The 27,007-nt window shown below is 50.6% G+C and overlaps 1 protein-coding gene and 1 long non-coding RNA gene across 27 annotated transcripts in view; both read right to left on the bottom strand.

The window, feature by feature from the left end:
* The window catches only part of LOC144246586 (uncharacterized), a 527,485-nt gene that overhangs the window by 8,733 nt on the left and 491,745 nt on the right, over positions 1 to 27,007 (bottom strand). For 9 of the 26 annotated variants that reach the window (XM_085584003.1, XM_085583999.1, XM_085583995.1 and 6 more), the window contains exon 1: positions 120 to 3,286. The exons of 11 other annotated variants lie outside the window; for them this stretch is intronic. In XM_085584003.1, coding sequence (XP_085440129.1) covers positions 120 to 144 — 25 coding nt within the window. In that variant the 5' untranslated portion in view covers positions 145 to 3,286. Of the gene's footprint in view, positions 1 to 119; positions 3,311 to 27,007 lie in introns of those variants that run through there. 6 more of the 26 variants (XM_085584005.1, XM_085584006.1, XM_085584004.1 and 3 more) reach the window with 4 other exon arrangements.
* On the bottom strand, positions 17,277 to 21,006 carry LOC146767021 (uncharacterized). Its single transcript, XR_014956348.1, has 3 exons — positions 19,417 to 21,006; positions 19,197 to 19,246; positions 17,277 to 17,985 (listed from the first exon to the last, which is right to left on the bottom strand). It is a non-coding gene; the product is annotated as an uncharacterized LOC146767021 (long non-coding RNA).

Raw genomic sequence — 27,007 nt, forward strand, 5'->3', positions numbered from 1 at the left:
TCAGTCCAAACCCCTTAAAAGGCGGGACCACAGGACTGCCCCCTCCAATTCAACCTCAGGATGACGAAGTTTCAAAGGGAAAGGAGAAAAGCCCCGGCTGAAAAGGCGCACCGGCTCACCTGCTCGGCTGCTGCTTCTCGGCATAAAGGTTTGTCCCTCGGCTCCTCCTCTGAGCAAGGCTCCACGTATCCAGGTGGGTTTCCAGGTGATCCCCCGGACCCTGTGCGAAGCGCCCACCGTCCTTCCAGGAGACAGCCCCGGGAGCCCCCCATAAACTCCTCTCCTCCAGCAGCTCCGTGCAAAAGCGATGCGAGGAAAACCCCCTAAATCAGCCGCCGGAGGAGCCACCCCCTCCTCATCATCCTCACAGCTCACACCGGGGGCTGCTCTGAGCCCTCCTCATCCTCACAGCTCACACCTGGGGCTGCTCTGAGCCCTTCTCATCCTCACAGCTCACACCTGCCGCTGTTGCCACTCTCCAACAGCGTCTCTCTGTCTCCAGCACACAGCCCACTTCTCACAGACACAGATCCAACAGAAATCTGCTACGGGTGCCGGCTTTTCTTAATCCATCTGGGTACACGATTAAAACACGTATGTGCATTGATGGTCATTGAGAGAAAGCTTTCCCCTGGAGAAAACAGTCCTTTTGCCGGCACACTTTGATACACCTTCGCAAAAAGCAGAAGCAGTAGCAAGTCCTAAGACCCCTGCCGAAGAACCCAGCCCTGCTTGGGACACCCAAAGCAGCAGACCTCGAAAAAGGAGGGGAAAAGTCAAGCTTGGAGTGGAAAAAGAGGACAGAAGTACAGCAGCCTTTAAAAATGCCTGCACGGAGCAATAGTGGGAACCAGTCACATTTCTTCTTTCCTTGCTTTCTGTGATGACATAAATAGGAAGTAAGAACACGTTAAACAAAAGGCAAGAGCTAGGATTTGACAGGTCTTCATTTTGGCAGGCGCCCCGAGCTCCACGGCTGCGGGGGAAAGAAGCGAAGGGGCGACGGGAAGAGAGGAGGGAGAGCGGGACATGCGAAAGGGCGGGGAGGGAGGTCGGGCTGCGGAGGAAAGCGGGCGGGGAAGGGAAAGGCCGGCAGGGCAGCAAGAGGGACGGGGCACAGAGGAGGGAGAGAGGGGGAATGGAACGGAGCAGCGGGGCAGGGACAGGACAGGAAGGAGCCGGGTTTGGGGGGGACACGGAAACGGGGGAAAGAGAGGTAACTGAACACGGGCAGGAGCATGGAGCGGGAGAGAGAGGGACAGGAGGGGATCCTCCCGGCGCCCCGGCTCCGCCCCGGCTCAGCCCCGCCCGGGCTGCTGCGCTCGGCAGAGCTCGGCAGAGCTCGGCTGGACTCGGCTCCTCGGCCAGCTTCGGCTACTTTCGGCCACGCTCGGCTATTTCCGGCCGCATTCGCCTCCATTCGCCTCTCCGGCAAAGCTCGGCTCGCCGACACAGAAGGAGGAAGGAAAATGGAAAAGGAATGGGGGAAAGAACGAGAGGGAGAAGGGAGACACAGAGGGAAAGTGTCCTTACACCTGGTGGCACCCTGACTCTGTCTGATTTCCTATCGGCCTTCAGGTCTGGAGAGTTCCTTTGGTTTTGAATTGTATGTTCTAATGAACTCCCCCAAAGCCAGAGCTATATTCTGCATGCACAGCTGCTCTTGCACGAATACAGGGAGATTTCCAGCAGCTCTGCTGGGCTGGGATAGGCTCCCATGGTAAGCTGAGAGGATGGAGACTCGGCCCCCAAGCTACAGCCACTGGGACAACTCTCCATCACGGGGCCAGGGAGCTGTGCAGGGCACAGACTCCCCTCATCCCCAGCACTGCTGTCCCCGGAGAGCCCGCTGGCTCTCTGCTCCTGAGAAACACTCTCTTCTCGCAAAAACCCAACTCCCTCACCACCTGCATCTGCTTCTTCTTCAGTATTGCCCGCAACCTTCATTTCTGCTCTCTCAAAGCACTGTTCATCTCCACCTCTTTTTCATCGCAACATCTTTCAGTTGACACCTTTGAAGTGAAGAGGCCACTGAATTCTACCATTACAGTGTAAACCACTCAGTACTGACAGAGCCTGCTATTAGTTTTAGTCCTCAGTTCTGCATTCCAAGGGATACTTTTGAAAACACACGGAAAACTCATAAAATACGTGGCATTCACTGGAGCCAGGGCTCACTTCTGCATTGTGCCTTGGCACAAACACGCTCCATCACCTGTGACATCTCTCCCGCATTGACCATTGTTCAAAGCTTTCCTGCAGGGGCCTGACGGAGCAACAGGAGCTTGCTGAGCTTCTGTCAGGGCAGGAGCATAACAGGGTGCAGATCCTGTCCTGACCCCACCCTGCATTCCTTCCTGCTCTGATACTCAATGACAAACATCCTCTGGGCCTCTACGTTACCAAATACAAGGACATGCCAACGTTTAGCGAGGACAATTTCAGCTTTCCCAATCTAAACTTTCCATATGATGTAATGACACTGTCACTTATTTACTGAGAACCCCAGCCCACGTAGCCTAGAGAAGTGTCTGTTGGCTCAGAGCAAGCTTTAGGAGCCTGGAAGAAGCTTGTTTTGATTTAGATGCCAGGCCCAAGACTGCATTTGAACTCCTGTCTCCCCACCAGAGGTTTCTAACCCATCCCCTGTGTCACATGTGCAACACCAAATACAGCAGAAAAGCTGGGAGAAGCTTAGGAATGGAGGAAAGTATAGTTATTATAAGCGTTTCATATATCTGTATGTAAAGATAGATAAATAGATAGCTAAATATGTACAGACACCTGTACACCCACCTACACCGGTATCTATATGAAGTCCTTTTTAGACCCTTCCCTAAATTTGTAAGTGATTGGTGCTTATAGAGGCAAACAAAATGAACTTTTAAGTTAAGCCAACTTGGGTGGCTATTTGTGTCACAACAGTCTCTGAAAAAATGATGACAGCACTTAAAAGTCACCAATAGTAATAATAATAACAACAGCAATAAAGTATTTTGCTGTTATTTTGGCAGCTTATGCTGCTTCTTGTACTTACTGCTCAATGTCTTGCTATTTCAGTAGTTCACTATGAAGCAATAAAGCAAAAGCCTTAAGGCTGGCTGCTTAGCTTACAAGAAGCTCTGTTACAATTTGGAGAAGAAATAAAACTTGGAGCATTATCAGTAAAACAGAGATTCTACCCATACCCATTAAAAATGCAGTATTTGCTCTGCAGACCTGCAAAAACTTACTTTAAAAGGTTAACTGCGACCTTTCATAAACCCAGTCTCATTTTAGCAGAAGAGTTTCCTGCTTCTCTGTGACTGTGAGATGTATCTATTAAGTTCCTTTCAAAGGCCTTGCCTGACCTATTCATTTTGCAATTGAGAGCCAAAATAGCTCAATATCAAATATCTGCAAGCATCTTAGTACTTTTGGAAGAGTGGAACTGCTCGATCAAATCCTCACGCTGACCACACTGTTTCAAAATGCAACAATGAATTATGTCATTATGTCTCCATTTGGAAAGGATTATAATGTAAAATTAAGACAAGAGCCTGCCCTACTCTGAAGGCATGGGGACAATGGGGATTTGAGTCCCCAGTATGTAACTACTGTTGCAAATGGAAGACATCTATCAAGAACAGAGACGTGCGTTACTGCACGAGATACAGTGCCCAAGTCCCAGACTTCATTAACCTTAATTAAATGGTCTTGAAACCAACATTTTTCCATAGCAGTTCAACGGCATTAAAAGGGCCCTCCCTCTCTGTAAATGGTTTTGATACATAAACATGCAAGCACTCCCAGAAGGGCCACATCCTTAAGGACTGCTACTATATATTTACTTTATGAAGACACTGCCCCATCTGCTGGATCAGCCACGCACACGGCCCCACTGCTACGCTTGAGTGTGGCACTGGAATAAAACTTTTCTTGTGTTTAGGAACAAAACCCCATCAGTCAAATCCACAATCATTCCAGCAGCAAGTAGGGATGCACCAAACTGCTCGGGTTTCCATCCCTGTTTATTCTGGAAACTGACCACAAACTCCTACGGAGATTTTGAAGGGCACAAGGGCTTCTTGTGAAAGCACAAAGGAAAGAATAAATGACTAAACTGGTATGTTCAGAAGAATAGGTGGGAGGTTTGTACCTAAGCACATAAGGCCACAGCCTCCTTTTTCAACATGTACAATCGTAGAATCAGAGAATGGTTTGGGTTGGAAGGGACCCCAAAGCTTTTCTCATCCCATCCCCTGCAGGGACACCTTCCACTAGAGCAGGTTGTTCCAAACCCCATCCAACCTGGCCTTGGACAATTCCAGGGGTGGGGCTGCCTCAGCCTCTCTGGGCAACCTCTGCTAGGGCCTCGTCACCGTAACATGGAAGAATTTCTTCTGTATATAGGATTTCTTTAAGCTTTAAAGTCCTAAAGCAGAGGCCACCTCAGGCAGGCATTTACGGATGTAAAGGGTCCTTCTCAAAGGTAACTGTAAAACATGTTCAATGTTCATTAACCTTTCATATGCTGCTCACCAATTACGGAGTGCTTTGAAGAATTTTTAATGAATGTAAATTTTAACCAAAAATACTGCAAAGCCATTATTAATACTGTATGTAGGCACAGGGTACCTGACTTGTAAAGCTGCCAGAAACCTGAACTCTTCTGATAAGATTTGCCACATTTTTTTCTTTAAATAAATACATTTTAAAAAAATCATCAAATGTCCCTGCTTTATTTCACCACGGCAACAAAATAAGCACAGTCTCAAGTCTGTGCTTCTGTTTCCTATTACATTAATTTCTCCTACCCTGTTCCTCCCTCAAAGCAGTGAACGTGCAGGCAAAGTAATCCTGCCATTGCTCCAGCTCCATGGAGGATACAAACCTGCCTGCAGCCTCTGTCCCTCTGCTACTAGACAGTCACTGCTGTGCCCAGGCTCTTTATTCACGGTTGTAACAGAAATACTTTCATTTTTTTCTCTTAAAAAGACACCAAACATTTCACCAGATGGTATCAGCACTTCCAAGTGCCTGTAAACCAGACTCCCCAAGCCCAGCCCATTAGCAGCTGCTCTGTGAGTGGCAAAAGAATCCAGAAATTAATCACCTACCTTACACCGCTTCTCACCTGGTCTTGGCTACTTCCTTTCCTCAGGCTCTGGCAAGAAACCCAGACATGAAGCAATTCCCCAACCACAATGACAGCCATGAAAAGCTATTTAGGCTGCTGACAGTTCGGCCGTATCATTGGGCAGTCTGACTGAATTAGCACAGAGAATTTTAGGCTCCCCACACTCTTCTGAGCAGAGGTAGGGTGCGTTATGTTCCTGTCTTGTGGAAACCTGGCACGTGGCAGAATGGGAGTTGGGTTTGTGCATCCTTTGCTGCTTACTCCTCTCCTTACCCCCAAAAACTGGACGTGGAGCTGCAGACGTCCTTTTTACCTTTGTACTGGGGAACAAAGAGGTGGCAGATCCCCACCATTAATAGCCTGTGCAGACAGACCAACAATGAAATACAACTGTACTGGGTTTGCAAGGCAAAGCTTTGGTAGCAGGGTGGGGGGCAGAGCAGCGGCTTCTGCAAGAAGCTGCTGGCAGCTTCCTCCATGTCTGGCAGAGCCAGTCCCTGGCAGCTCCAAAGACAGATGTGCTTCAGGACGAGGCTGAGCCCATGAGAAATGGTGGTGGTGCCTCTGTGATCATGTATTTCAGAAAAAAGAAAAAAATAAGTTTTTGCACAGTTGTAATTGCAGCCAGAGGAGAGTGGAGTGAGAGTACGTGAAAGGAACAACTCTGCAAACACCGAGGTCAGTGAAGAAGGAGGGGGAGAAGGTGTTCCAGGCACAGGAGCTGGGATTGCTCTGCGACCATGGTGAGGCAGCTGTGCCCCTGCAGCCCATGGAGATCCATGGGGATGCAAAGATCCACCTGCAGCCTGTGGAGGAGACCCATGCCAGAGCAGGGGGATGCCTGTGAGGAGGCTGTGACCCCGTGGGAGGCCTGTGGAAGGAGGAGCCCCTGCTGGAGCAGCTTGTCCCTGAAAGGCTGTACCCGTGGTAGGGTGGCCCACGCTGCAGCAGCCTGAAGGGACTTTCACCCACTGGAGGGACACAGACTGCAGCAGTGTGATGGGGAGTGTTGCCTGTGGGATGGACTCACACTGCAGCAATTCACAGGGATCTGCTGCCTGTGAGACGGACTCATGCTGCAAAAGTTCATGGAGAACTGTCTCCCATGGGAGAGACCCCATGGAGCAGCAGGGGAGCGACTGCTTTCCCTGATGAACTGATTGTCACCCCCATTGCCTGTGTCCCTGCACAGATGGGGTAGGAGGTAGAGCTGGGAAGGAGGGTGTGGGAAGATGATGTTTTTAAGGTTTTATGTTGTTTCTCATTATCCTGCTCTGACTATTTAGCCATAAATTCAATTAGTATCTCTAATAAGACTCTCTTTTGCCTGTGACAGTATTTGACGAGCGATCTCTCCTGGTCCTTATCTCAACCCTTTTTTGTATTTTCTCTCCTCTGTCCAGCTGTGGAGGCGAGTGATAAGAGAGGCTTTGGTGGGTGCCTTGCATCCAACCCACTACATGGGAGCCTGCTCCTGGATCATGGAGCAGCTCCTGCCCCACTGCTCTGGGAATTACAGCCTGTTGGAAAGCACTTGCTAGCACAGCACTATGTAGAACAAAGATGAAATTTTCCTCTTAAGCGTTTCTGTTAGCCACCAGCAGAAGAATGGCATATTCACCACCCCATCCTGCCGCCTCGAGATGTTGGCAATTGGTGGGTTACACTGATGGAAAAAATATTTACCCTAAAAATCCTGCCATGCACCAGAGCAGAGAACTAAGCACAGAACTCATTCACAATGGCTGGAGACAAAAGAGCTACAGCTAAAGCTATCACAGCCTCTAGTCATCATGCACACCCTAAAACATGTCTCATCTATGGCAAGAGACCAGAAACAAGCCTGGCTGCTGGCTGTTCTTGCTCCCCAGCTGATTCTCATTGATGTTTGCCTTACATAATTCCACTTCAGGGCCTTAGCTGGATTTCCATCTGGCCATCACTCTCTCATGGCTGATTCCTTCCATTTTAAACCTTTGCTCCATCCCTGTGACATCTGCTGTTTTGTAATACCCCACACCCATCCCGGGCTCCTCTTTCAGTCTATGGACAAGCCCCCTGTCATCTGCTGAGCTCCTCTGCCACATAAGCCTCTCTGCATTCACCTTCACCAGAGGCTGCTTCAGTTCTGGCTGGACAGCTGCACACACATTGCCTCAAGTAGCTCCTCACTCATCTGTGTATGAGTATCATCAGAAACAACTATTAAGCACCCAAACTGCTTTTAATTGACCAGCAGTAACTCAGTGTTTCGCTCAGTACTTATAAAAGGTTACAGTTCTGTGTTTTCCAGTTCTGACTGATAGTACCCACCACCTGTAACCCCCAGAAGTGGCAATATTGCTCAGCTGCTTTTCACATCTCTCTTTAGCACATGCTATTAAGAGACCATTTACCTCATCAATTACACATTGAAAAGTATCTCTAGTGTCTAAAGGTACTCTAAAAGCTGGATGCAATGGAGGAACTACTTCCTGAAACTTGTGGATATGCTAAAATCAATGACTGGTCACTGATTAAAGGCTGGAGCACTCACCTTGAGCTTTAACACTTCAGCTGATCAGCATGTGCACATGAGTACGTATCGGTGCAAAGGATTGTCTTCTGCTTCAACTGACAAACTGCTGGATAGCTTTTAAATTAAAAAAATCAAAAATAATAAAATAAATAAAATCTCTATTCCTCCAGACCCAGGGGAACAAACAAGCCAGACCTTCCGGACCCAAGCCCCAGGCCCTGCCAGTAACACACACAGCACTAAGGGATGCACAGCACGGCTGGGTGCTTAGGTTACCAACTTCTGAACTCAGGAAAGAAAGGAAGAAAAGGCAAACTTCTGGATTACTTAACAGAGTAATTTCAGCAACGATCACTCTTGGTAACTTAATGGAACAGAGGAGCAAAGTCCTCTGCCCAGAGACAAGAAGTGACTGTGTATGGCTCAGCTCACGGCCACATAACACACTCTGACCTCAGTCTGCTGGAGCATCCTCCATATGGGGACAGCAGGGGCAACCTGGATGGCTGGACTCACCCTTGACTACCAGCAAAATGCTGAAACAGTCCTGACCTGGTGCTGTGCGAAAGGAAACACTGCCAGGAAGCATTGACGGGATCAGTTCTGAAAGCAAAGCGAGGTCCTGGCCTCATGCATTGCCCTGCTTTAACCACACAGGCAAACAGCTAAGAAATGTAACTATTTTCTGCTTAAAAGCCGCAAATTCCTTGGAGAAAAGGAAAACTCAATCTGACAAAAAGAAACACTCGGGCAATGGTGATAATCTGGCACATACCGGATAACAATCATTGCCCAAACGCTCCCAGAGAAAATTGAAATTAAAAGTCACAAGGCAGATGCAGAATAATATCTGTTGTGAAAATACATTATTCAGCCAGCACTGGTGGTGGAGACTTTTGGTGCAGTGCAATCTGCACACCCTGGTGACCACATATGCAGCAAGATGTGCTGCTTGGCATAGCCAAAGAGAGAGCAGCAGCCTTGCTTGGGAGGCATTTGGGAACCAGCGCCCTTACAGGTCAGAACTACTTGTTATGCCACTCTCACTGCATCGCAGCCTTCTGGAACTCGAGTAACACAGACCAACCCTGCCTCGGGGCATGCAAGAAATCATATGGGGACAAGCTGCAGACAAATGGGCCACTAGTCCAATGCCACATGCATCACCAATGGCACAGCATATGCTCCCGGTTACACTGTGGGTCACATTCTGGATGGAGATCTGCAGTCCTCCATCTGCCTTAGAAGAGACAGATGCACACACTCTACAGCCAATCATCCAATTTGCACCGATCTTCAAGACAAAATCACAGACCACTCACAGACAAACCTATGGCAGCAAAGTTACATTATGGCTTACTTAGTGGAGAAGAGGCCTCAGGAGTTGTCACCAGCTCTCTACAGCACTGTTTGCTTGTCTGAGCCCACCCAGCACATGCTCTGGACGAGACCACAGTGGTCCTTGGAGCAGCAAGTGCTGCCAGGAGCTGGAGCCTTCCTGTAGCGCAGAGCTGCTCGGGAGCTGCTGCTCTCGCTGCACCACAGAGCCCTGTCCTGAGGCCTCCTGCTCCCGTGCCTCCATCTGCCGTGGCCGTGCCCAGCCCTCGAAGGAAAAGCTCACAGCTCTGGCTCTTACGGCACTGCAGGAACTCGCACACGAGGAGGAGGAAGCACGGGGCTCTCTCACCCCCAGTGCCCGCCTTGTTCCAGCATGTCAGTCCTGCAGGGCAAATGCCCCAGTATTACACACATTTATACAGCAGTATTAGACTCCATTTGGTAGCAACATCTGGCCTCCATTTACACATGCACACAGTACAAACTGATGAGTAAACTCACCCAAGTATTAATGTGACAATGGATTCTTCTCAGCTTTTGCTAACTTGACACCAAGGACAATGCAATGCAGAGAATCAGCCATGCAGCTTCAGACCTAAAAGTTAACTAAATCCAACATTTTCTTGCTAACAGCGATAGCAGGAGAAATGCACAGGCAAAGAAAGGAAATAGGCCATGCTGAGTGCAGGCTTTCTTGGAGGATATGCTGGTGCTTCTAGCAAACAGGGATGTAAAAACTTGCTGCATGGGACTTTGCAGTAGCCCTAAAGCATAAACAAGCTGTGCTAGAAATGGTTTAACAATCGAGGTGAAGGTTGCCAATAACTGATAAAATAACTAACTTCCAGAAATAAAGAACCAACTCAGCTATTGATTCCTCTGAACAGAGGAGAGGATGGATCTCTGTGGTACTTTTGCAAAGTGCTCTTCTTGTGTGGTTGCAGCTTCCCTATTTAGCAGTTGGGTGAATGCAGTTCTCAATCCTTCTGCTCAGTCACCCTCAAAGACAATGCTTCCTGATGTTCAGAGGACCTCCATTTGCTTCAGTTTGTGCCCACTGACACTCAGCACCACTGAGAAGAGTTTGGCTCCATCTTTTTTACATTCTCTCTTCAAGTATTTGTAACTAGATGCCCCTGAGACATCTCTTCTCCATGCTGAACAGCCTCAGCTCTCTCAGTCTTTCCTCCTGTCCCTTTACCACCTTCACAGTGCTCTGTCAGACTCTCTCAAGGAGGTCCGTGTCTCTCCTGTCCCGTGGAGCCCAGAGCTGCACACAGCACTCCAGATGTGGCCTCAGCAGCGCAGAGCAGAGCAGAGGGGCAGGACCACCTCCCTGCCCTGCTGACAATGCTTTGTCTAACGCCGCCCAGGAGACCACTGGCCATCCCTGCAGCCAGGGCACACTGTTTGCACAAGTTCTAGTAGTTCCAACGGGGCTCAGCATTTCTGGAGGACTTCACTTGAGAGAGTCAAGTCCCATAAAAGTGCTGAATAAACTCACTGCGAGGGATTACGAGATCAACCGATGCATTGTGGAGAGACAACTGGCTAATGAAATGCCCTGCATCCAAGTAAATGGGAACAAGGGAAAGACTGAGAATTTAATGTACCTGCTCCTGCTTCTAGCCCACTTGTCCATGTTTGCCAGGCTTTGTTTGCCTAGAAAACTTTGGGTACTTCCTCCTGGTTTTCCCTGATGACTCATGCTACTTTCATCCCAAGCAAACAACTCTGCCATTTTTTACCCTTTAGGAAATAGATTCAAAACAGAACCAAAACTGCTTCAATAAGGGACTACATTTTGCTTTGATGAAGCCTGTGTTTACTAAGCTAACCTGATCTGCTGCAAGTCTGCATGCCCCCTTCCCCATGGGGGTTCCTCTACCACAGTCCAAAGGCAAAATGAGAAAATGTGCCTGGGCTGGGAAGAAACAGAAGCCACACCTTTGCAGCCTGGAACAAGCTTGAAGAATGCAGTTTTCCCTCTGAGAGAGCTCTTTGAGCCCAGTGGAGGGGGCTGAGAATTCACACTGGACTCACTTGCAGTAACCCTCTCAGACTGTATTAGGTGTGTTTGCAAACAGGCATTACCTCATGGCAGAACGAGGTGGGAAAAGCAGGACTGGTACATCACACACTCTTATATACACCAAGTTAGAAAAACCCCTGTTAGGTTAATGTTTTTATACCGGTTTACAACCATGGGAAGCCGTGCCTGATGCATTACATGTTCATCCCTAGGTATTGGTATCCTTTCTGCACATGCTGGACAGATGCACCCGCATCATTAATGGCTGTACTGTTATGAGCCCTCGAGAGCCTTGCCTCACATTATTTTTTCCTCTCCTCATTTTATCCTAAAGCATTGGCATATTGGTAAAGCCTGTACCTCTTGCTTTTCTTATAGCAACAGCAGTCACTGGAGGGAGAGGCAGAGGAGCTTGCCATTGCCATATTGACAGAAGTCAGCACTTCAGATCCCTGTTACTGCCTCAGAAAGAAAGATCTTGCTCTACTCACTTTCATCTCCAGCAAGTGCCAAATTATGTCAGTGTGAGAAGCTGCTCTGTCTCCTCCTTCCGTTCACGGGTGGCAATGAGGCACAGACAAAAGATAAGGAAGACAAAACACCCAGCCATAGTTTGTGTTCAGCTGGTGAGTTTTTCAAACGCCTTGGCTGCACAAGGATAGGCAGCAATGGGAATTTTCTTTCCAGACAGAACCAAACACTAAAAGCAGGCTAGTCTTTGCCTGACCTACAGATATCCAATGACTGATGTTTCTTTAAACTGTCATAAAACATTTTATATGGGACTGCAAAAGAAAAAGCAGAAGGACCAGTGAAAGATATTAAATTATTCAAAGTAAGGAACTTACTCAGAGGCTTTAAATACAGTGCTTAGGATTCTGCAGAAGATGAGCAGCCAGTTCATTCAATAAGACCCAACAAAAATAACGGTATGCATTTCTTCCTTTTATAGGTTTACGGCTAGAGGTGTCCAATTCCCACCTAAGTGACTCCCCTGGGCATAGGCCAGAGCAGTCTAATAAGCTCCTGTGGCTTTCCAAGAACTGAACAAATGAAACAACACAAAGATGAGTGTACCTCAAGAGCTGTTTATGGAATACATTTGAGCTGGACTTAGTTTATCTGCATCCACAAATCCTTTAGGACTGTCACATTACACTTGCAGGCAAATACACGCACGCAGAGAAAGGCATGTGCAGCCCCATGCAGAGATCACCTATGAGCTGCCAAAGAATAAGATGCCATGTTTAATATCCAAGAGAATAAATCTTCTTGTGTTTTTTAGGCTGCCTGCTGAAGTTGTTGCTGACCTATACACTTTAGGCTCATCTAACATTGCTGGGGAATTGGTGACTTTTAAGTCTGAGCATTCAAGACTTTCACCCAGCCTTGGGTGTTTTCTCATTTATGTTTTAAGAAAGTCCATCTTATATTTATCTTCAGGCAGCTACTCAAAAAGAAAAAAGGAAGGCACAGCCCTCCTTCAGTGCATCCAGACTGTTTTGAAGAGACATCCAAGTAAAGCTTTTGAAGAGCCACAAACATTAACCTGACTGCTGTTACCCACTTGTGAGGATTTCTGACATTGGCTTCCAGGGACACTTCCCTTTGAAATCACTAATGAGCATCCTCCAAGGTGCCGCACCCTTCCAAGGTGACTGAATCTACTCCAAGAATTTTCTCTCCTTTTTTGAAATACACACAAATAGACTGAGCAGACATTAAAGTTTTACTATTTCTGGTAGCAACACCATTTTCATCACCAGTATCCATCCCTGTGAGCCAGAGAGCAGCAGATCACCTGTCTGTCTTGACACTACTCTTGAGGAGGCTGAGCTGCCATGAGTCCCAGAACACGTGAGTTTAGGAATCCAGGACCCTGGAAGCCTGGGCTGGAGGCAGCCCACTTGGCTTGTTGCAAAAGCCTAGATAACTTTGGGTACTTCCCAAAATTAATTACAAATTACACAGCTGAAAGCAACGCATTCCTACATAACATTTTCATTTCAATAAAAAAGTCTTTGCTAATTCAAAATACTCCGAAAGTAACTGCTTTGATCTAGAGCCAATACCCTTTTTATCAGCAACCCAACGTGTAGAGAAAGCAAAGAAATACTAGCATACAAAATGTGAGTTTATAGCCAGTGCACTCCCCAAACAGAAACAATCTGTGGATTAGCATTAGCCATCAGCAGTGGCTCTGAAGGGCTGACTTTGCCTCATCCATCACCTGACAAGGACATGGCAACTCCACACTCCAGCAAAATTCACAGTGTTCAGAATTCTTACAACAACCATAGACAGCTGCATGCAATGGAACTACTAAAACAAATTTCTTTTTTTCCCCTCAGTGCAGGCTAGTGCTTTAATTTAACCCACATATTATCACATAGCCATGTCCAGGGAGCAAGTCTTCTCCTTGCTTCTCTTTTAAACATTATCTCCATGGCTCTATGTACAACCATGTTCTACAGCTTTTAAGGCAACTATTACCCAATTCCACCTTTATACACAAGGGCTTTAGCAGACCTGCATCAACTTCATACTGCCTGGACATCTGTTCTCATGTGTTCAGAGGAGAAACGAGAGAAATATCTCACTGCTTGTTCCAAGGCTTTCTTCTCTTCAACTGAACAAGGCTCATGAGTGCTACAGAAGGAATGAGGGAAGTATTTTTTTCTTGGAGCCCAACAATCAACCGACAAGACAACAAGGAAGCCCCTCTAGGGGACTTCTGACCACTCAGGTCATCGATATATTATTATTTTAACAGTCATAAAAATCACTTTTGTGATATTTCTCTCCTTGTTTCTTGCCATTCCCCGTTTGTTCATCCAGATACATCTACTCTCATGTATCAGGCTGCACAATCTGTAGTGCAGAGACCATGCCTTCACTGTGTTTATGCAGTGCTCAAGCAGCAAGAAGACTCTTGTCTAGCAATGAGGGAGGCTTAGGGATATCTGGTGTCCAGTAGCACAAGCAGCTGACAGTTCTTAGCTCTTCCTCAAACAAAATTTCATCTGTTTTATGCAACAGCCACTCCAAGTACAACTGCATTTCGCAAAGCGCTTTTCTGACAGATTTCAGCCAGGCTAAATGATGGCTCTTCCTCTTGTCAGAGGAAGTACCCTTGCTTTTTGCTTTGCCTGTGGATCAGAAAAGCATCAAAGCACAAGGCTCTGCCTAATGACTTCAAACCAGAGGCCTCTGGATCCACTCTCAAGAGCACGTTCCCTCTCTGGGTACCTGCCTTGTCCCACCACAGCTTCCACCCTCTTCTTGGTGGATGGCCATTCTCAGCCAAAGCACAGCCATGGCCAGCCACTTGGGGATCATGCCAAAGCCGTAACTGGGGGCACTGGGCAGAGCTGCCCACACAGCTGGCACAGTCTGGCACATCACCGTACCCGCGTGCTACACAAGTTTTGCTGCCACTGCCGTGTAGCTCACTGGTAACAGAAGATTCACAACAGATAATGGTTTAAATCAAATAACGTGATCTGAGCCCTGCTCTACTAACACGATTATCTCTTTACCTTTTCATTGCTTGCAATAATCAGGTAGTGGCAAGTTAATGAATTTCACAGCACGCGTCACATAGCACCTTGTTACATAGCTGTTTCTTCTGCATCTGCAACAAAATGAAGGGTAAGACTGTGAAATTACTGACAGAAGGCAAGTAACAGTGTCTACTCACCACGGGAGAAAAGATGCCTCCAAGAGACTCATTCCATCATTCCCCTCTCTTTGGCAAATTACAAGAAATTAGCCCTTTTTATTTCTGGAAGAAATACACCACAGAGCAGTTGTGCCACCAGTGCACTGTCACCACGCTGCACCCATGGGCAGCTGATTCTGCACTGGAAACCAGAGAGCAGGAGAGTAGAAGCCTGGGGATGGGGGCTTGGTGGTATGCCAGAGAAGGCAGCTCCATACCTTTCACAATTCTTTCCCTTCGCAGTGCACCTGCTGCAGAGAAGGCCAAAGCTAAGACATTTTATATACATTTTTTTATCACCCTGTTAGCTTAAGCAGAAACTTAAGTCTTCCCAGAACAATAAAATTCTACAGCATGCAGAGAGAAACGGGCAAGCACCAGAACCCCAGGGATCACTCCCAAGGGAAAATTAAATTCAGTTAGGGATGAAAAGAGCCAGAAGGTAACATGAGGGAAGGTAACAGGACCTCGCAGCCAGCAAGAGGATGGGAGAAGAAGCTGTGCTATCAGCAAGTACCAGTGCTGCAAATGCAGGGAGCACCATGCAGCCCCGTCTCTGCCAGGAAAGGCTCATGGAGCAGAAGAATGAGCACACGGGCTGCCTCTCAATCTCCTGGCAGGAAGCTTCTCTACTCCCCTTGTGCCCGGACACAAAGCTTTGGGCAGTAAAGAAGGGAGAGGCATGGTGGCACCCGTTCAGGGACGAGCCAAGCTACGGCACACCCTGCCCTGGTTCAGTGCTGGGAACCGACGGTGATCTGGCTACAAAAACCACAGGAAAGATTGTGTTTGACCCCTTGCAGCTTTTCTCTTAGAAATCACTTTAGACACTCTTCTTGTGACTAGCACTCAGCGAATCTTACCAGGACAGAATGGGACGTGCTGCAGCAGCAACCCTGACCATGGCGTGGCTGTCCCTGCTACCTGCACGGACACAGCTCGGCCACAGAGAAAAAATCTTTTGTGCCAGGAACGTTTACCAGTGCCAGGTGCTGGTAAGCACTGCTCAGGGTGCTGCTGGCACCTGGGATGGCTCAAAGCTCCATGGTTTGTGGCAACAGCCAAAAAGCACGTGCCACCTCCTGAGGACCTCCACCTGTAGTATCCTGGGCAATCCAAAACCCACTATTCCCTTGTGCCTTTGTCTACCTGGAGTCATTCAGGGAAATGAAAATACACTAACTGAATTAAGAAGAGAAATCTGTTAAGATACATTCATCTTAGGCCTCTGATGGAGAATTGAAGCACCATCAATTGCCTTCCTTCCTGCTCCTTTAATATGCAGAATGAGTGTCCATACAGACTTCTAATGAGGTTTAGTTCATCTTCCTGAAAAGGTAGCTTAGTATAACTTTCTTCTACTCCTCCTTTAGACAACTTATGAATTACAGTATTTAAGCACCCGGACTCAAAGGATTCTTGCACTGTGGGAACACTTCCCGCTCAGAGTTTTTCAACAGTTAAAATCTCTGTGCTATCTTTTATGCCAGATTTAGTCAGCTGGCCCAAATGGGTCCACAAAAGACATCTGTATGGATGAATGCAATTCGTTAAAATCTTCTCCTACTTTCACTCCACTGCTGGAAATGACACAAAACATAAGAAAAAACCCAGTACCTGTTCCATTTTCAGACTGAAGCAACAGCATATTCCTGGCTGCTAATGCAGCAGGGACAACAGCACTGCAGAGAACTCTTTGGATAATCACGTCTTCATTTAAAGAGAACCCAATTTCTTGATCTAAGCCATCACTGCCCTCCATCAGAACAGCCAGCATATCCATGACATCTAATAAGTGAAGGAAAAAATGTAAGCAGAGGATCCAGACTAACTGGGAAAACAACAGAGAGAGAATGCAACATTCCAGGAACACAAGGTATCTTTCTAGTTCCCCCCCAAAAAAACCCAAAACAAAACAAAACTGAAGATAAAACCGAACAAACAAACAAAAAAAACCAAACAAAAAAACCCCCTTTAATTAGTAACAACGAGATAATTATTCCTACCTCACTAGACCCATAACGCCTCAAACCATTCCAGGGAGGGCGGCAGGAGGGGCGGGCAGAGCCAGGGCCCCGTTCCGCCGCCCCGGCGGCATCTTCCGGCACGCGGCCGCTCCCGGCGTCTGGAGAGGGGCGCGGGGCCGGGAAAGGCGGCGCAGCCCTGCTCCGATGCCGCTCGGCCGCGGCCCGGGAGCGCTGCGACCGCGCCTCTGCCGCCCGCCGGCACCGGCCTCAGCCGCCCTCGGCCCGCGGAGCCGCCTCCAGCCCTCCCCTCACTCACAGACACCGCCCCGCTCGCTGCTCGCTCCCGCCCCTCGCCCCTCCCGCCGCTTTGGCCGGGCTCCGGCTGGGGGGCTGCAGTACCGCCCTGTGCCCACAAGGCGGCAGCACTTATTCAGAGGGCCCGCGACACGATGGCGGCCCGTGGGGACCTTGACGGAGAGAGGCGTTTTTGCCCATGTACCCCAGAGCGAAGTTGTCCCCGCCACAAACTTGTGCTTCCCTGACAGCCCCAAGGGAGCCCTACAAACTGACGCCAGGAACCCAGGCTGCTGAATTTGCTTTCACCATGTAGATATCCCTCATTTATTCCCAGGGCCCTGCAATCTCCCTGGGTTGCCTGGTCCCAGGTTTCCTTTTGCCCAGTCCAAATCGCCCACCCGCGAGTACTCAGGCTTTTTTTTTTTTTTTCATTCCGAATACATGTTGCAAACTGACAGTAATAAGGTTGGGGCTTGATTTTTTCTGTGCTGGAATTCGCCTCGAGAAATCTGCCACCATATAACCCTAAGCACAACCACCTTGCTTTGCTCAGAAATCACAACCTTCAGACCAGCATCATGGCACCTTACCCACTGGCCCTCCACTGGCACCTTCCCAAAGCACTCCAGTAATAGTCCACATTTTCAGTGGGCATCCTGTCAGACCCTCACCCGTACCCTAAAAATGCACCAAGGAATTCAAAAATAGCCATTAGGAAGGCATAACAATTCTCTAAAAGTCACCAGAGACTGCCTTCAAAAAGCCCCTAAATATTCCTAAGAGCCCTGCAAAAAAAAAACACTCAAGGAAGCCTGCTCAGCCTCCAAACCCCTTCCTGTTGCTCTCTAGCCCACAGATGTCATCCCTACCTTTTTGCAGCGGGTCCTGATGTCCTCTGAGGGTTCTGGCGCTGTCCTGGTGTGAGGGTCGCTGCCCTGTCCCACTGGGAGTCTTCCGGTGTGGTCTCGCTGTCAGGCTTGCTGTGCTGTGCTGCTGTTGTCGGGGGTGAAAAGGGAAAAGGCTGCTTAGGGTGAGGCACGGGTGGTGTGAGGGGTGCCGCACCTGTACCCTAACTTGCCTCCTAAGCTGTACCCTATAGCCCTGATCCCCACTGGACTGTCCAGCCCTCAGACCCTCTCCCTTCACCCCTGACCCCTCCCTCTGCCCCCCAGCCCTCAGGCTCTGGCTGTCACCCTCGAGCCCCCCTTTGCCCCTCAAGCCCCCTCTCAGCTGCCCCTCAGCTCCTGTGTGCCACCCTTAATCCCTCTCCTCTGCCCCTCAGCCCCCAGCTTCTCTGTCACCCTCCAGCTGCCCCTGCCCCCCTCAGCATCTCTCTGTGCCACCCACTGTCCCCTCCCCTGTTCCTCCCTCAGGCCCAGCCTCTGTCACCCTGAAGCCCCCACAATGCCCCTCAAGCTGCCCCTCAGCCTCTATGACATGAAAAGACCATAAAAACCAGTAAAAATGCAATAAAAAAACCCCTCATCTTCAAAATGCCATAAAACTCCCACAAAAACATAAATATAGCCTCAGAACGCCCTTAAAATACAATAAACATAACCTACTTTAAAACACCCCTAAAAAACCCCAAAGAACCTTTAAAAAAAAAAATCCTAAATATTCCTAAGAGCACTTAGAATAGCCCCAAAATCCTTAAAACACATTGATGAGATCCTAAAATAATACCGCAGCGAAGGAGGCTGGAAGATGCGAAGCCGCGCTCCCGGCCCCGGGCGCAGCGCGGCTCCGGCAGGAAAGCGGCTCCTCCGGCAGGCAGAGGCGGCGCCGCGCCGGCAGACCCCCGCCCGCTGCCCCCGGCCCGGCGGGGCCGGCACCGCGCCCGGGGGGCCCCGGCGGCGCCCGAGCCCCGCGCCCGGAGCGGCGGCACCGGCTGGCACCGGCCCTGCCCACGCCGCCTCCCCCGCCCGCCAGGCCGGCCAAAGCTCCGCTCGGCTCCGCACGGCTCGCACCGGCGCGGCTCCGGCGGGCCCGCGGCAGCCCAGCCGCGCCCAGCTCCCCTTCCGCCACGGCCAGCCCCGGCACTGCCGGCAGGGCTCCGCGCCGGACCCTTCGCTGCCGGGCCGGGGGCAGAAGAAGCGCCCCGAATGCAGCGGCACAGCCCGATCCCCGCCCTGCCAGCGCTGCCACGGCTGCAGCTCCCTTCCTCTGAAGCCCCGACACTGACGCCACGCTCCGGCGCTCACCTCACCCCAACGAGGGCACAGAAACGTGGGCTCCCCTTCAACTGCGTCCCCTAGAAGAGCAGAAAAGAAGCGGCTTTCCTCAAATGATGGCAAAAGGGAGCTTTTTACCTCAGTCCAAACCTCTTAAAAGGCGGGACAACAGGACTGCCCCCTCCAATTCAACCTCAGAAGGACGAAGTTTCAAAGGGAAAGGAGAAAAGTCCCGGCTGAAAAGGCGCACCTGCTCGGCTGCTGCTTCTCAGCACAAAGGCTTGACCCTCGGCTCCTCCTTTGAGCAAGGCTCCACGTATCCAGGTGGGTTTCCAGGTGATCCCCCGGACCCTGTGCGAAGCGCCCACCGTCCTTCCAGGAGACAGCCCCGGGAGCCCCCCATAAGCTTCTCTCCTCCAGCAGCTCTGTGCAAAAGCGATGCGAGGAAAACCCCCTAAATCAGCTGCCGGAGGAGCCGCCCCCTCCTCATCATCCTCACAGCTCACACCTGGGGCTGCTCTGAGCCCTCCTCATCCTCACAGCTCACACCTGGGGCTGCTCTGAGCCCTCATCATCCTCACAGCTCACACCTGCTGCTGTTGCCACTCTCCAACAGCGTATCTCCCTCTCCAGCACACAGCCCACTTCTCACAGACATAGATCCAACAGAAATCTGCTATGGGTGTCGGCTTTTCTTAATCCGTCTGGGTTCACGGTTAAAACACGTACGTGCATTGATGATCATTGAGAGAAAGCTTTCCCCTGGAGAAAACAGTCCTTTTGGCTGCTCTCCGGGGCAGTTGGACTCGCCCTGTGCCTTCTTCGGGGGTCAGGAAAAGGGGCTGAAGACTCGGGGCTCTGATGCCATTTGGGGCACCCCAAGGTCCCCAGGAGAGGGATGCACACTGCGGTGGGGGAGCGGGTGGGTGGCGAATGAGGGGAGGGGGCCACGCTGGGTGCCGTCCCGCAGAGTAACCCAAAGCTACCCCAGAATTCCCTGGGAGGGGTGTGCATATAACACTAAAACCTGGCAAGTGTTTTGTTTCTATAGCTATTGGTAAAGAATAGGATTCTAAAACTAAACGCCTTTGGAAATGAGCCATCTCTCTATCCATTCATTTGTGTGCAGGAACGTAGGAAGCTGGCTGGGGATGGGCAGTAGTTCTGAAAATCATGCCCTAGCCTTTTTCTCTAGGAACGAACCTAGCAAGTGCCCTGAAACCAGCGGAGCAGCTGCAGGGGCTGAAGGGAACAGAAAGGGCTCCTCGGCACCTTTTCCCTCTGTTCTCTGCCATTCCCCAAAAGGCGTCGCAGTCCCAGAAGAGGCGTTTGTTATGCAGCTTGCCAAAATGAAGACCTGTAAAATCCTAGCTCTGCCTTTTGTTTAACGTGTTCTTACTTCCTATTTATGTCATCATAGAAAGCAAGGAAAGAAGCAATGTGACTGGTTCCCACTATTGCTCCGTGCAGGCATTTTTAAAGGCTGCTGTACTTCTGTCCTCTTTTTCCCCTCCTTTTTCGAGGTCTGCTGCTTTGGGTGTCCCAAGCAGGGCTGGGTTCCTCGGCAGGGGTCTTAGGAGTTGGTGCAGATTCTGCTTTTTCCGAAGGTATATCAAAGCATGCGAGCAAAAGGACTGTTTTCTCCAGGGGAAAGCTTTCTCTCAATGATCATCAATGCATGTATGCGTTTTAATCGTGTAACCAGGTGGATTAAGAAAAGCCAACACCTGCAGCAGATTTCTGTTGGATCTGTGTCTGTGAGAAGTGGGCTGTGTGCTGGAAAGGGAGATACGCTGTTGGAGAGTGGCAACAGCAGCAGGTGTGAGCTGTGAGGATGATGAGGGCTCAGAGCAGCCCCAGGTGTGAGCTGTTAGCATGATGAGGGCTCAGAGCAGCCACAGGTGTGAGCTATTAGGATAATGAGGGCTCAGAGCAGCCCCAGGTGTGAGTTGTTAAGATGATGAGGGCTCAGAGCAGCCACAGGTGTGAGCTGTTAGGATGATGAGGAGGGGCGGGGTCCTGCCGGGGGAGGTTATTTAAGGGCGAGGGTTTACCTTTGCTGGCTTTTGCACGGAGCTGCTGGAGAAGAGGAGTTTATGGGGGGCTCCCGGGGCTGTCTCCTGGAAGGATGGTGAGCGCCTCGGACAGGGTCCGGGGAATCACCTGGATACACACTTGGATACGTGGAGCATTGCTCAAAGCGTAGCGGGGACTTTTCCCCTTTCCCTTTGAAATTTCGTCATCCTGAGGTTGAATTGGAGGGGGCAGTCCTGTGGTCCCGCCTTTTAAGAGGTTTGGACTGAGGTAAAAAGCTCCCTTTTGCCATCATTTGAGGAAAGCCGCTTCTTTTCTGCTCTTCTAGGGGACGCAGTTGAAGGGGAGCCCACGTTTCTGTGCCCTCGTTGGGGTGAGGTGAGCGCCGGAGCGTGGCGTCAGTGTCGGGGCTTCAGAGGAAGGGAGCTGCAGCCGTGGCAGCGCTGGCAGGGCGGGGATCGGGCTGTGCCGCTGCATTCGGGGCGCTTCTTCTGCCCCCGGCCCGGCAGCGAAGGGTCCGGCGCGGAGCCCTGCCGGCAGTGCCGGGGCTGGCCGGGGCGGAAGGGGAGCTGGGCGCGGCTGGGCTGCCGCGGGCCCACCGGAGCCGCGCCGGTGCGAGCCGTGCGGAGCCGAGCGGAGCTTTGGCCGGGCCGGCGGGCGGGGGAGGCGGCGCGGACAGGGCCGGTGCCGGCCGGTGCCGCCGCTCCGGGCGCGGGGCTCGGGCGCTGCCGGGGCCCCCCGGGCGCGGTGCCGGCCCCGCCGGGCCGGGGGCAGCGGGCGGGGGTCTGCCGGCGCGGCGCCGCCTCTGCCTGCCGGAGGAGCCGCTTTCCTGCCGGAGCCGCGCTGCGCCCGGGGCCGGGAGCGTGGCTTCGCATCTTCCAGCCTTCCTCGCTGCGGTGTTTTTTTAGGGTCTTATCAATGTGTTTTAAGAATTTTGGGGCTATTTTTAGAGATCTTTTAGGAATATTTAGGGATTTTTTTAAAAGTTCTTCGGCGGTTTTTAGGGGTGCTTTAAAGTAGGGTATTTTTATTGTATTTTAAGGGCATTCTGAGGCTATTTGTATGTTTTTTGTGGGGGTTTTAAGTCATTTTGAAGACGAGGGTTTTTTTTAGGGCATTTTAATGTTTTTTTAGGGTCTTTTCATGGCTTAGAGGCTGAGGGACAGCTTGAGGGGCACTGTGGGGGCTTCAGGGTGACAGAGGCTGGGAGCTGAGGGAGGAACAGGGGAGGGGACAGTGGGTGGCACAGAGAGATGCTGAGGGGGGCAGGGGCAGCTGGAGGGTGACAGAGAAGCTGGGGGCTGAGGGGCAGAGGAGAGGGATTAAGGGTGGCACACAGGAGCTGAGGGGCAGCTGAGAGGGGGCTTGAGGGGCAAAGGGGGGCTCGAGGGTGACAGCCAGAGCCTGAGGGCTGGGGGGCAGAGGGAGGGGTCAGGGGTGAAGGGAGAGGGTCTGAGGGCTGGACAGACCAGTGGGGATCAGGGCTACAGGGTACAGCTTCGGAGGCAAGTTAGGGTACAGGTGCAGCACCCCTCACCCCAATGCTAACCTCACCCTAAGCAGCCTTTTCCCTTTTCACCCCCGACAACAGCAGCACAGCACAGCAAGCCTGACAGCGAGACCACACCGGAAGCCTCCCAGTGGGACAGGGCAATGACCTTCGCACCAGGACAATGCCAGAACCCTCAGAGGACAACAGGACCCGCTGCAAAAAGGTAGGGATGACATCTGTGGGCTAGAGAGCAAGAGGAAGGGGCTTGGAGGCTGAGCAGGCTTCCTTGAGTGGTTTTTTTTTTTTTTTTGCAGGGCTATTAGGAATATTTAGGGGCTTTTTGAAGGCAGTCTCTGGTGACTTTTAGAGAATTGTTATACATTCCTAATGGATATTTTAGAATTACTTGGTACATTTTTAGGGTCAGGATGAGGGTGAGACAGGATGCCCACTGAAAATGTGGAGTATTAGTGGAATGCTTTGGGAAGGTGCCAGTGGGTGAGGTGCCATGATGCTGTTCTGAAGGTTGTGATTTCTGAGCAAAGCAAAGTGGTTGTGGGTAGGGTTATATGGTTGCAGATTTCTCGAGGACAAATCCAGCACAGAAAAAAAACAAGCCCCAAGTTTTGTACTCTCAGATTGCAACACGTATTGAGCATGAAAAAAAATCCCTGAGTACTTGGGGGTGGGAGATGCAACATGAGAAAAATCATGTGCCGTTTTGACATTGAGAAGGCAAAAGGAAACATGGGACCTGACAAACCAGGGGAATTGCAGGGCCCTGGGAAAGAATGAGGGATATCTAAATGGTGAAAGCAAATTCAGAAGCCCAGGTTCCTGATGTCAGTTTATAGGGCTCCCTAGGGTCTCTCACGGCAGCAAAAGTTTGAGGTGGGGACAACTTTGGTCTGGGGTCCATCCTTCGATATAAGGATTTTTCTCAGTCAGGCCCGGGCCAGGGCCAGGGGCCCCTGGGCACATCCTTTGTCCCTTTTCCCTGGGAAAGAAAACTCACCAGTCCAGGTTCCTGATGTCAGTTTGTAGGGCTCCCTTGGGTCTATCAGGGCAGCACAAGTTTGAGGTGGGGACAACTTTGGTCTGGTGTCCATCCTTCGATATAAGGATTTTTTGCAGTCAGGGCCCATCCCAGTGGCCCCTGGGCACATCCTTTGGCCATTTTCCCTGGGAAAGAAAACTCACAGGTCCAGGTTCCTGATGTCAGTTTGTAGGGCTCCCTTGAGTCTATCAGGGCAGCACAAGTTTGAGGTGGGGACAACTTTGGTCTGGGGTCCATCCTTCGATATAAGGATTTTTTGCAGTCAGGTCCTGGGCCAGGGGCCCCTGGGCACATCCTTTGGCCATTTTCCCTTGGAAAGAAAACTCACAGGACCAGGTTCCTGATGTCAGTTTGTAGGGCTCCCTTGGGTCTAACAGGGCATCACAAGTTTGAGGTGGGGACAACTTTGGTCTGGGGTCCATCCTTCGATATAAGGATTTTTTGCAGTCAGGTCCCAGCCCAGGGGCCCCTGGGCACATCCTTTGTCCCTTTTCCCTGGGAAAGAAAACTCACAGGTCCAGGTTCCTGATGTCGGTTTATAGGGCTCCCTTGCGTCTATCAGGGCAGCACAAGTTTGAGGTGGGGACAACTTTGGTCGGGGGTCCATGCTTCGATATAAGGATTTTTTGCAATCAGGTCCCGGGCCAGGGGCCCCTGGGCACATCCTTTGTCCCTTTTCCCTGGGAAAGAAAACTCACCAGTCCAGGTTCCTGATGTCAGTTTGTAGGGCTCCCTTGGGTCTATCAGGGCAGCTCAAGTTTGTGTTGGGGACAACTTTAGTCTGGGGTCCATCCTTCGATATAAGGATTTTTTGCAGTCAGGTCCTGGGCCTGTGGCCCCTGGGCACATCCTTTGTCCCTTTTCCCTGGGAAAGAAAACTCACCAGTCCAGGTTCCTGATGTCAGTTTGTAGGGCTCCCTTGGGTCTATCAGGGCAGCACAAGTTTGACGTGGGGACAACTTTGTTCTGTGATCCATCCTTTGATATAAGGATTTTTTGCAGTCAGGTCCCAGCCCAGGGGCCCCTGGGCACATCCTTTGTCCATTTTCCCTGGGAAAGAAAATTCACAGGTCCAGGTTCCTGATGTCAGTTTGTAGGGCTCTCTTGGATCTATCAGGGCAGCACAAGTTAGGGGTGGGGAAAACTTCGGTCTACAATCCATCCTTCGATATAAGGATTTTTTGCATTCAGGTCCTGACCCTGGGGCCCCTGGGCACATCCTTTGATCCTTTTCCCTGGGAAAGAAAATTCACAGGTCCAGGTTCCTGATGTCAGTTTGTAGGGCTCCCTTGGGTCTATCAGGGCAGCACAAGTTTGAGGTGGGGACAACTTTGGTCTGGGGTCCAGACTTTGATATAAGGATTTTTCTCAGTGCGGTCCTGGGCCAGGGGCCCCTGGGCACATCCTTTGTCCGTTTTCCCTTGGAAAGAAAATTCAGAGGTCCAGGTTCCTGATACCAGTTTGTAGGGCTCTCTTGGATCTATCAGGGCAGCACTATTTTGAGGTGGGGACAACTTCGGTCTGAAATCCATCCTTCGATATAAGGATTTTTTGCAGTCAGGTCCCGGGCCAGGGGCCCCTGGGCACATCCTTTGTCCCTTTTCCCTGGGAAAGAAAACTCACAGGTCCAGGTTCCTGATGTCAGTTTGTAGGGCTCCCTTGGGTCTATCAGGGCAGCACAAGTTTGAGGTGGGGACAACTTTGGTCTGGGGTCCATCCTTCGATATAAGGATTTTTTGCAGTCAGGGCCCAGCCCATGGCCAGGGGCCCCTGGGCACATCCTTTGTCCCTTTTCCCTGGGAAAGAAAACTCTCCAGTCCAGGTTCCTGATGTCAGTTTGTAGGGCTCTCTTGGGTCTATCAGGGCACATAGTTTTGAGGAGGGGACAACTTCGGTCTGGGGTCCATCCTTCGATATAAGGATTTTTTGCAGTCAGGTCCAGAGCCAGGGGCCCATGGGCACAGGCTTTGTTTCTTTTCCCTTGGAAAGAAAACTCACAGGTCCAGGTTCCTGATGTCAGTTTGTAGGGCTCCCTTGGGTCTATCAGGGCAGCAGAAGTTTCAGGTGGGGACAACTTTGGTCTGGGGTCCATCCTTCGATATAAGAATTTTTTGCAGTCAGGTCCCAGCCAAGGTGCCCCTGGGCACATCCTTTGTCCCTTTTCCCTGGGAAAGAAAACTCACAGGTCCAGGTTCCTGATGTCAGTTTGTAGGGCTCCCTTGGGTCTATCAGGGCAGCACAAGTTTGAGGTGGGGACAACTTTGGTCTGGGGTCCATCCTTCGATATAAGGATTTTTTGCAGTCAGGTCCCAGCCCAGGGGCCCCTGGGCACATCCTTTGTCCCTTTTCCCTGGGAAAGAAAACTCACCAGTCCAGGTTCCTGATGTCAGTTTGTAGGGCTCCCTTGGGTCTATCAGGGCAGCACAAGTTTGACGTGGGTACAACTTTGTTCTGTGATCCATCCTTTGATATAAGGATTTTTTGCAGTCAGGTCCCAGCCCAGGGGCCCCTGGGCACATCCTTTGTCCATTTTCCCTGGGAAAGAAAATTCACAGGTCCAGGTTCCTGATGTCAGTTTGTAGGGCTCTCTTGGATCTATCAGGGCAGCACAAGTTAGGGGTGGGGAAAACTTCGGTCTACAATCCATCCTTCAATATAAGGATTTTTTGCATTCAGGTCCTGACCCTGGGGCCCCTGGGCACATCCTTTGATCCTTTTCCCTGGGAAAGAAAATTCACAGGTCCAGGTTCCTGATGTCAGTTTGTAGGGCTCCCTTGGGTCTATCAGGGCAGCACAAGTTTGAGGTGGGGACAACTTTGGTCTGGGGTCCATCCTTCGATATAAGGATTTTTTGCAGTCAGGTCCTGGGCCAGGGGCCCCTGGGCACATCCTTTGTCCGTTTTCCCTTGGAAAGAAAATTCAGAGGTCCAGGTTCCTGATATCAGTTTGTAGGGCTCTCTTGGATCTATCAGGGCAGCACTATTTTGAGGTGGGGACAACTTCGGTCTGAAATCCATCCTTCGATATAAGGATTTTTTGCAGTCAGGTCCCGGCCCAGGGGCCCCTGGGCACATCCTTTGTCCCTTTACCCTGGGAAAGAAAACTCACAGGTCCAGGTTCCTGATGTCAGTTTGTAGGGCTCCCTTGGGTTTATCAGGGCAGCACAAGTTTGAGGTGGGGACAACTTTGGTCTGGGGTCCATCCTTCGATAAAAGGATTTTTTTGCATTCAGGTCCCAGCCCAGGGGCCCCTGGGCTC

The sequence above is a fragment of the Lonchura striata genome, chromosome 6 (genome assembly GCF_050655825.1).
Source record: "Lonchura striata isolate lonStrDom1 chromosome 6, ASM5065582v1, whole genome shotgun sequence".
Taxonomy (NCBI): Eukaryota; Metazoa; Chordata; class Aves; order Passeriformes; family Estrildidae; genus Lonchura; species Lonchura striata.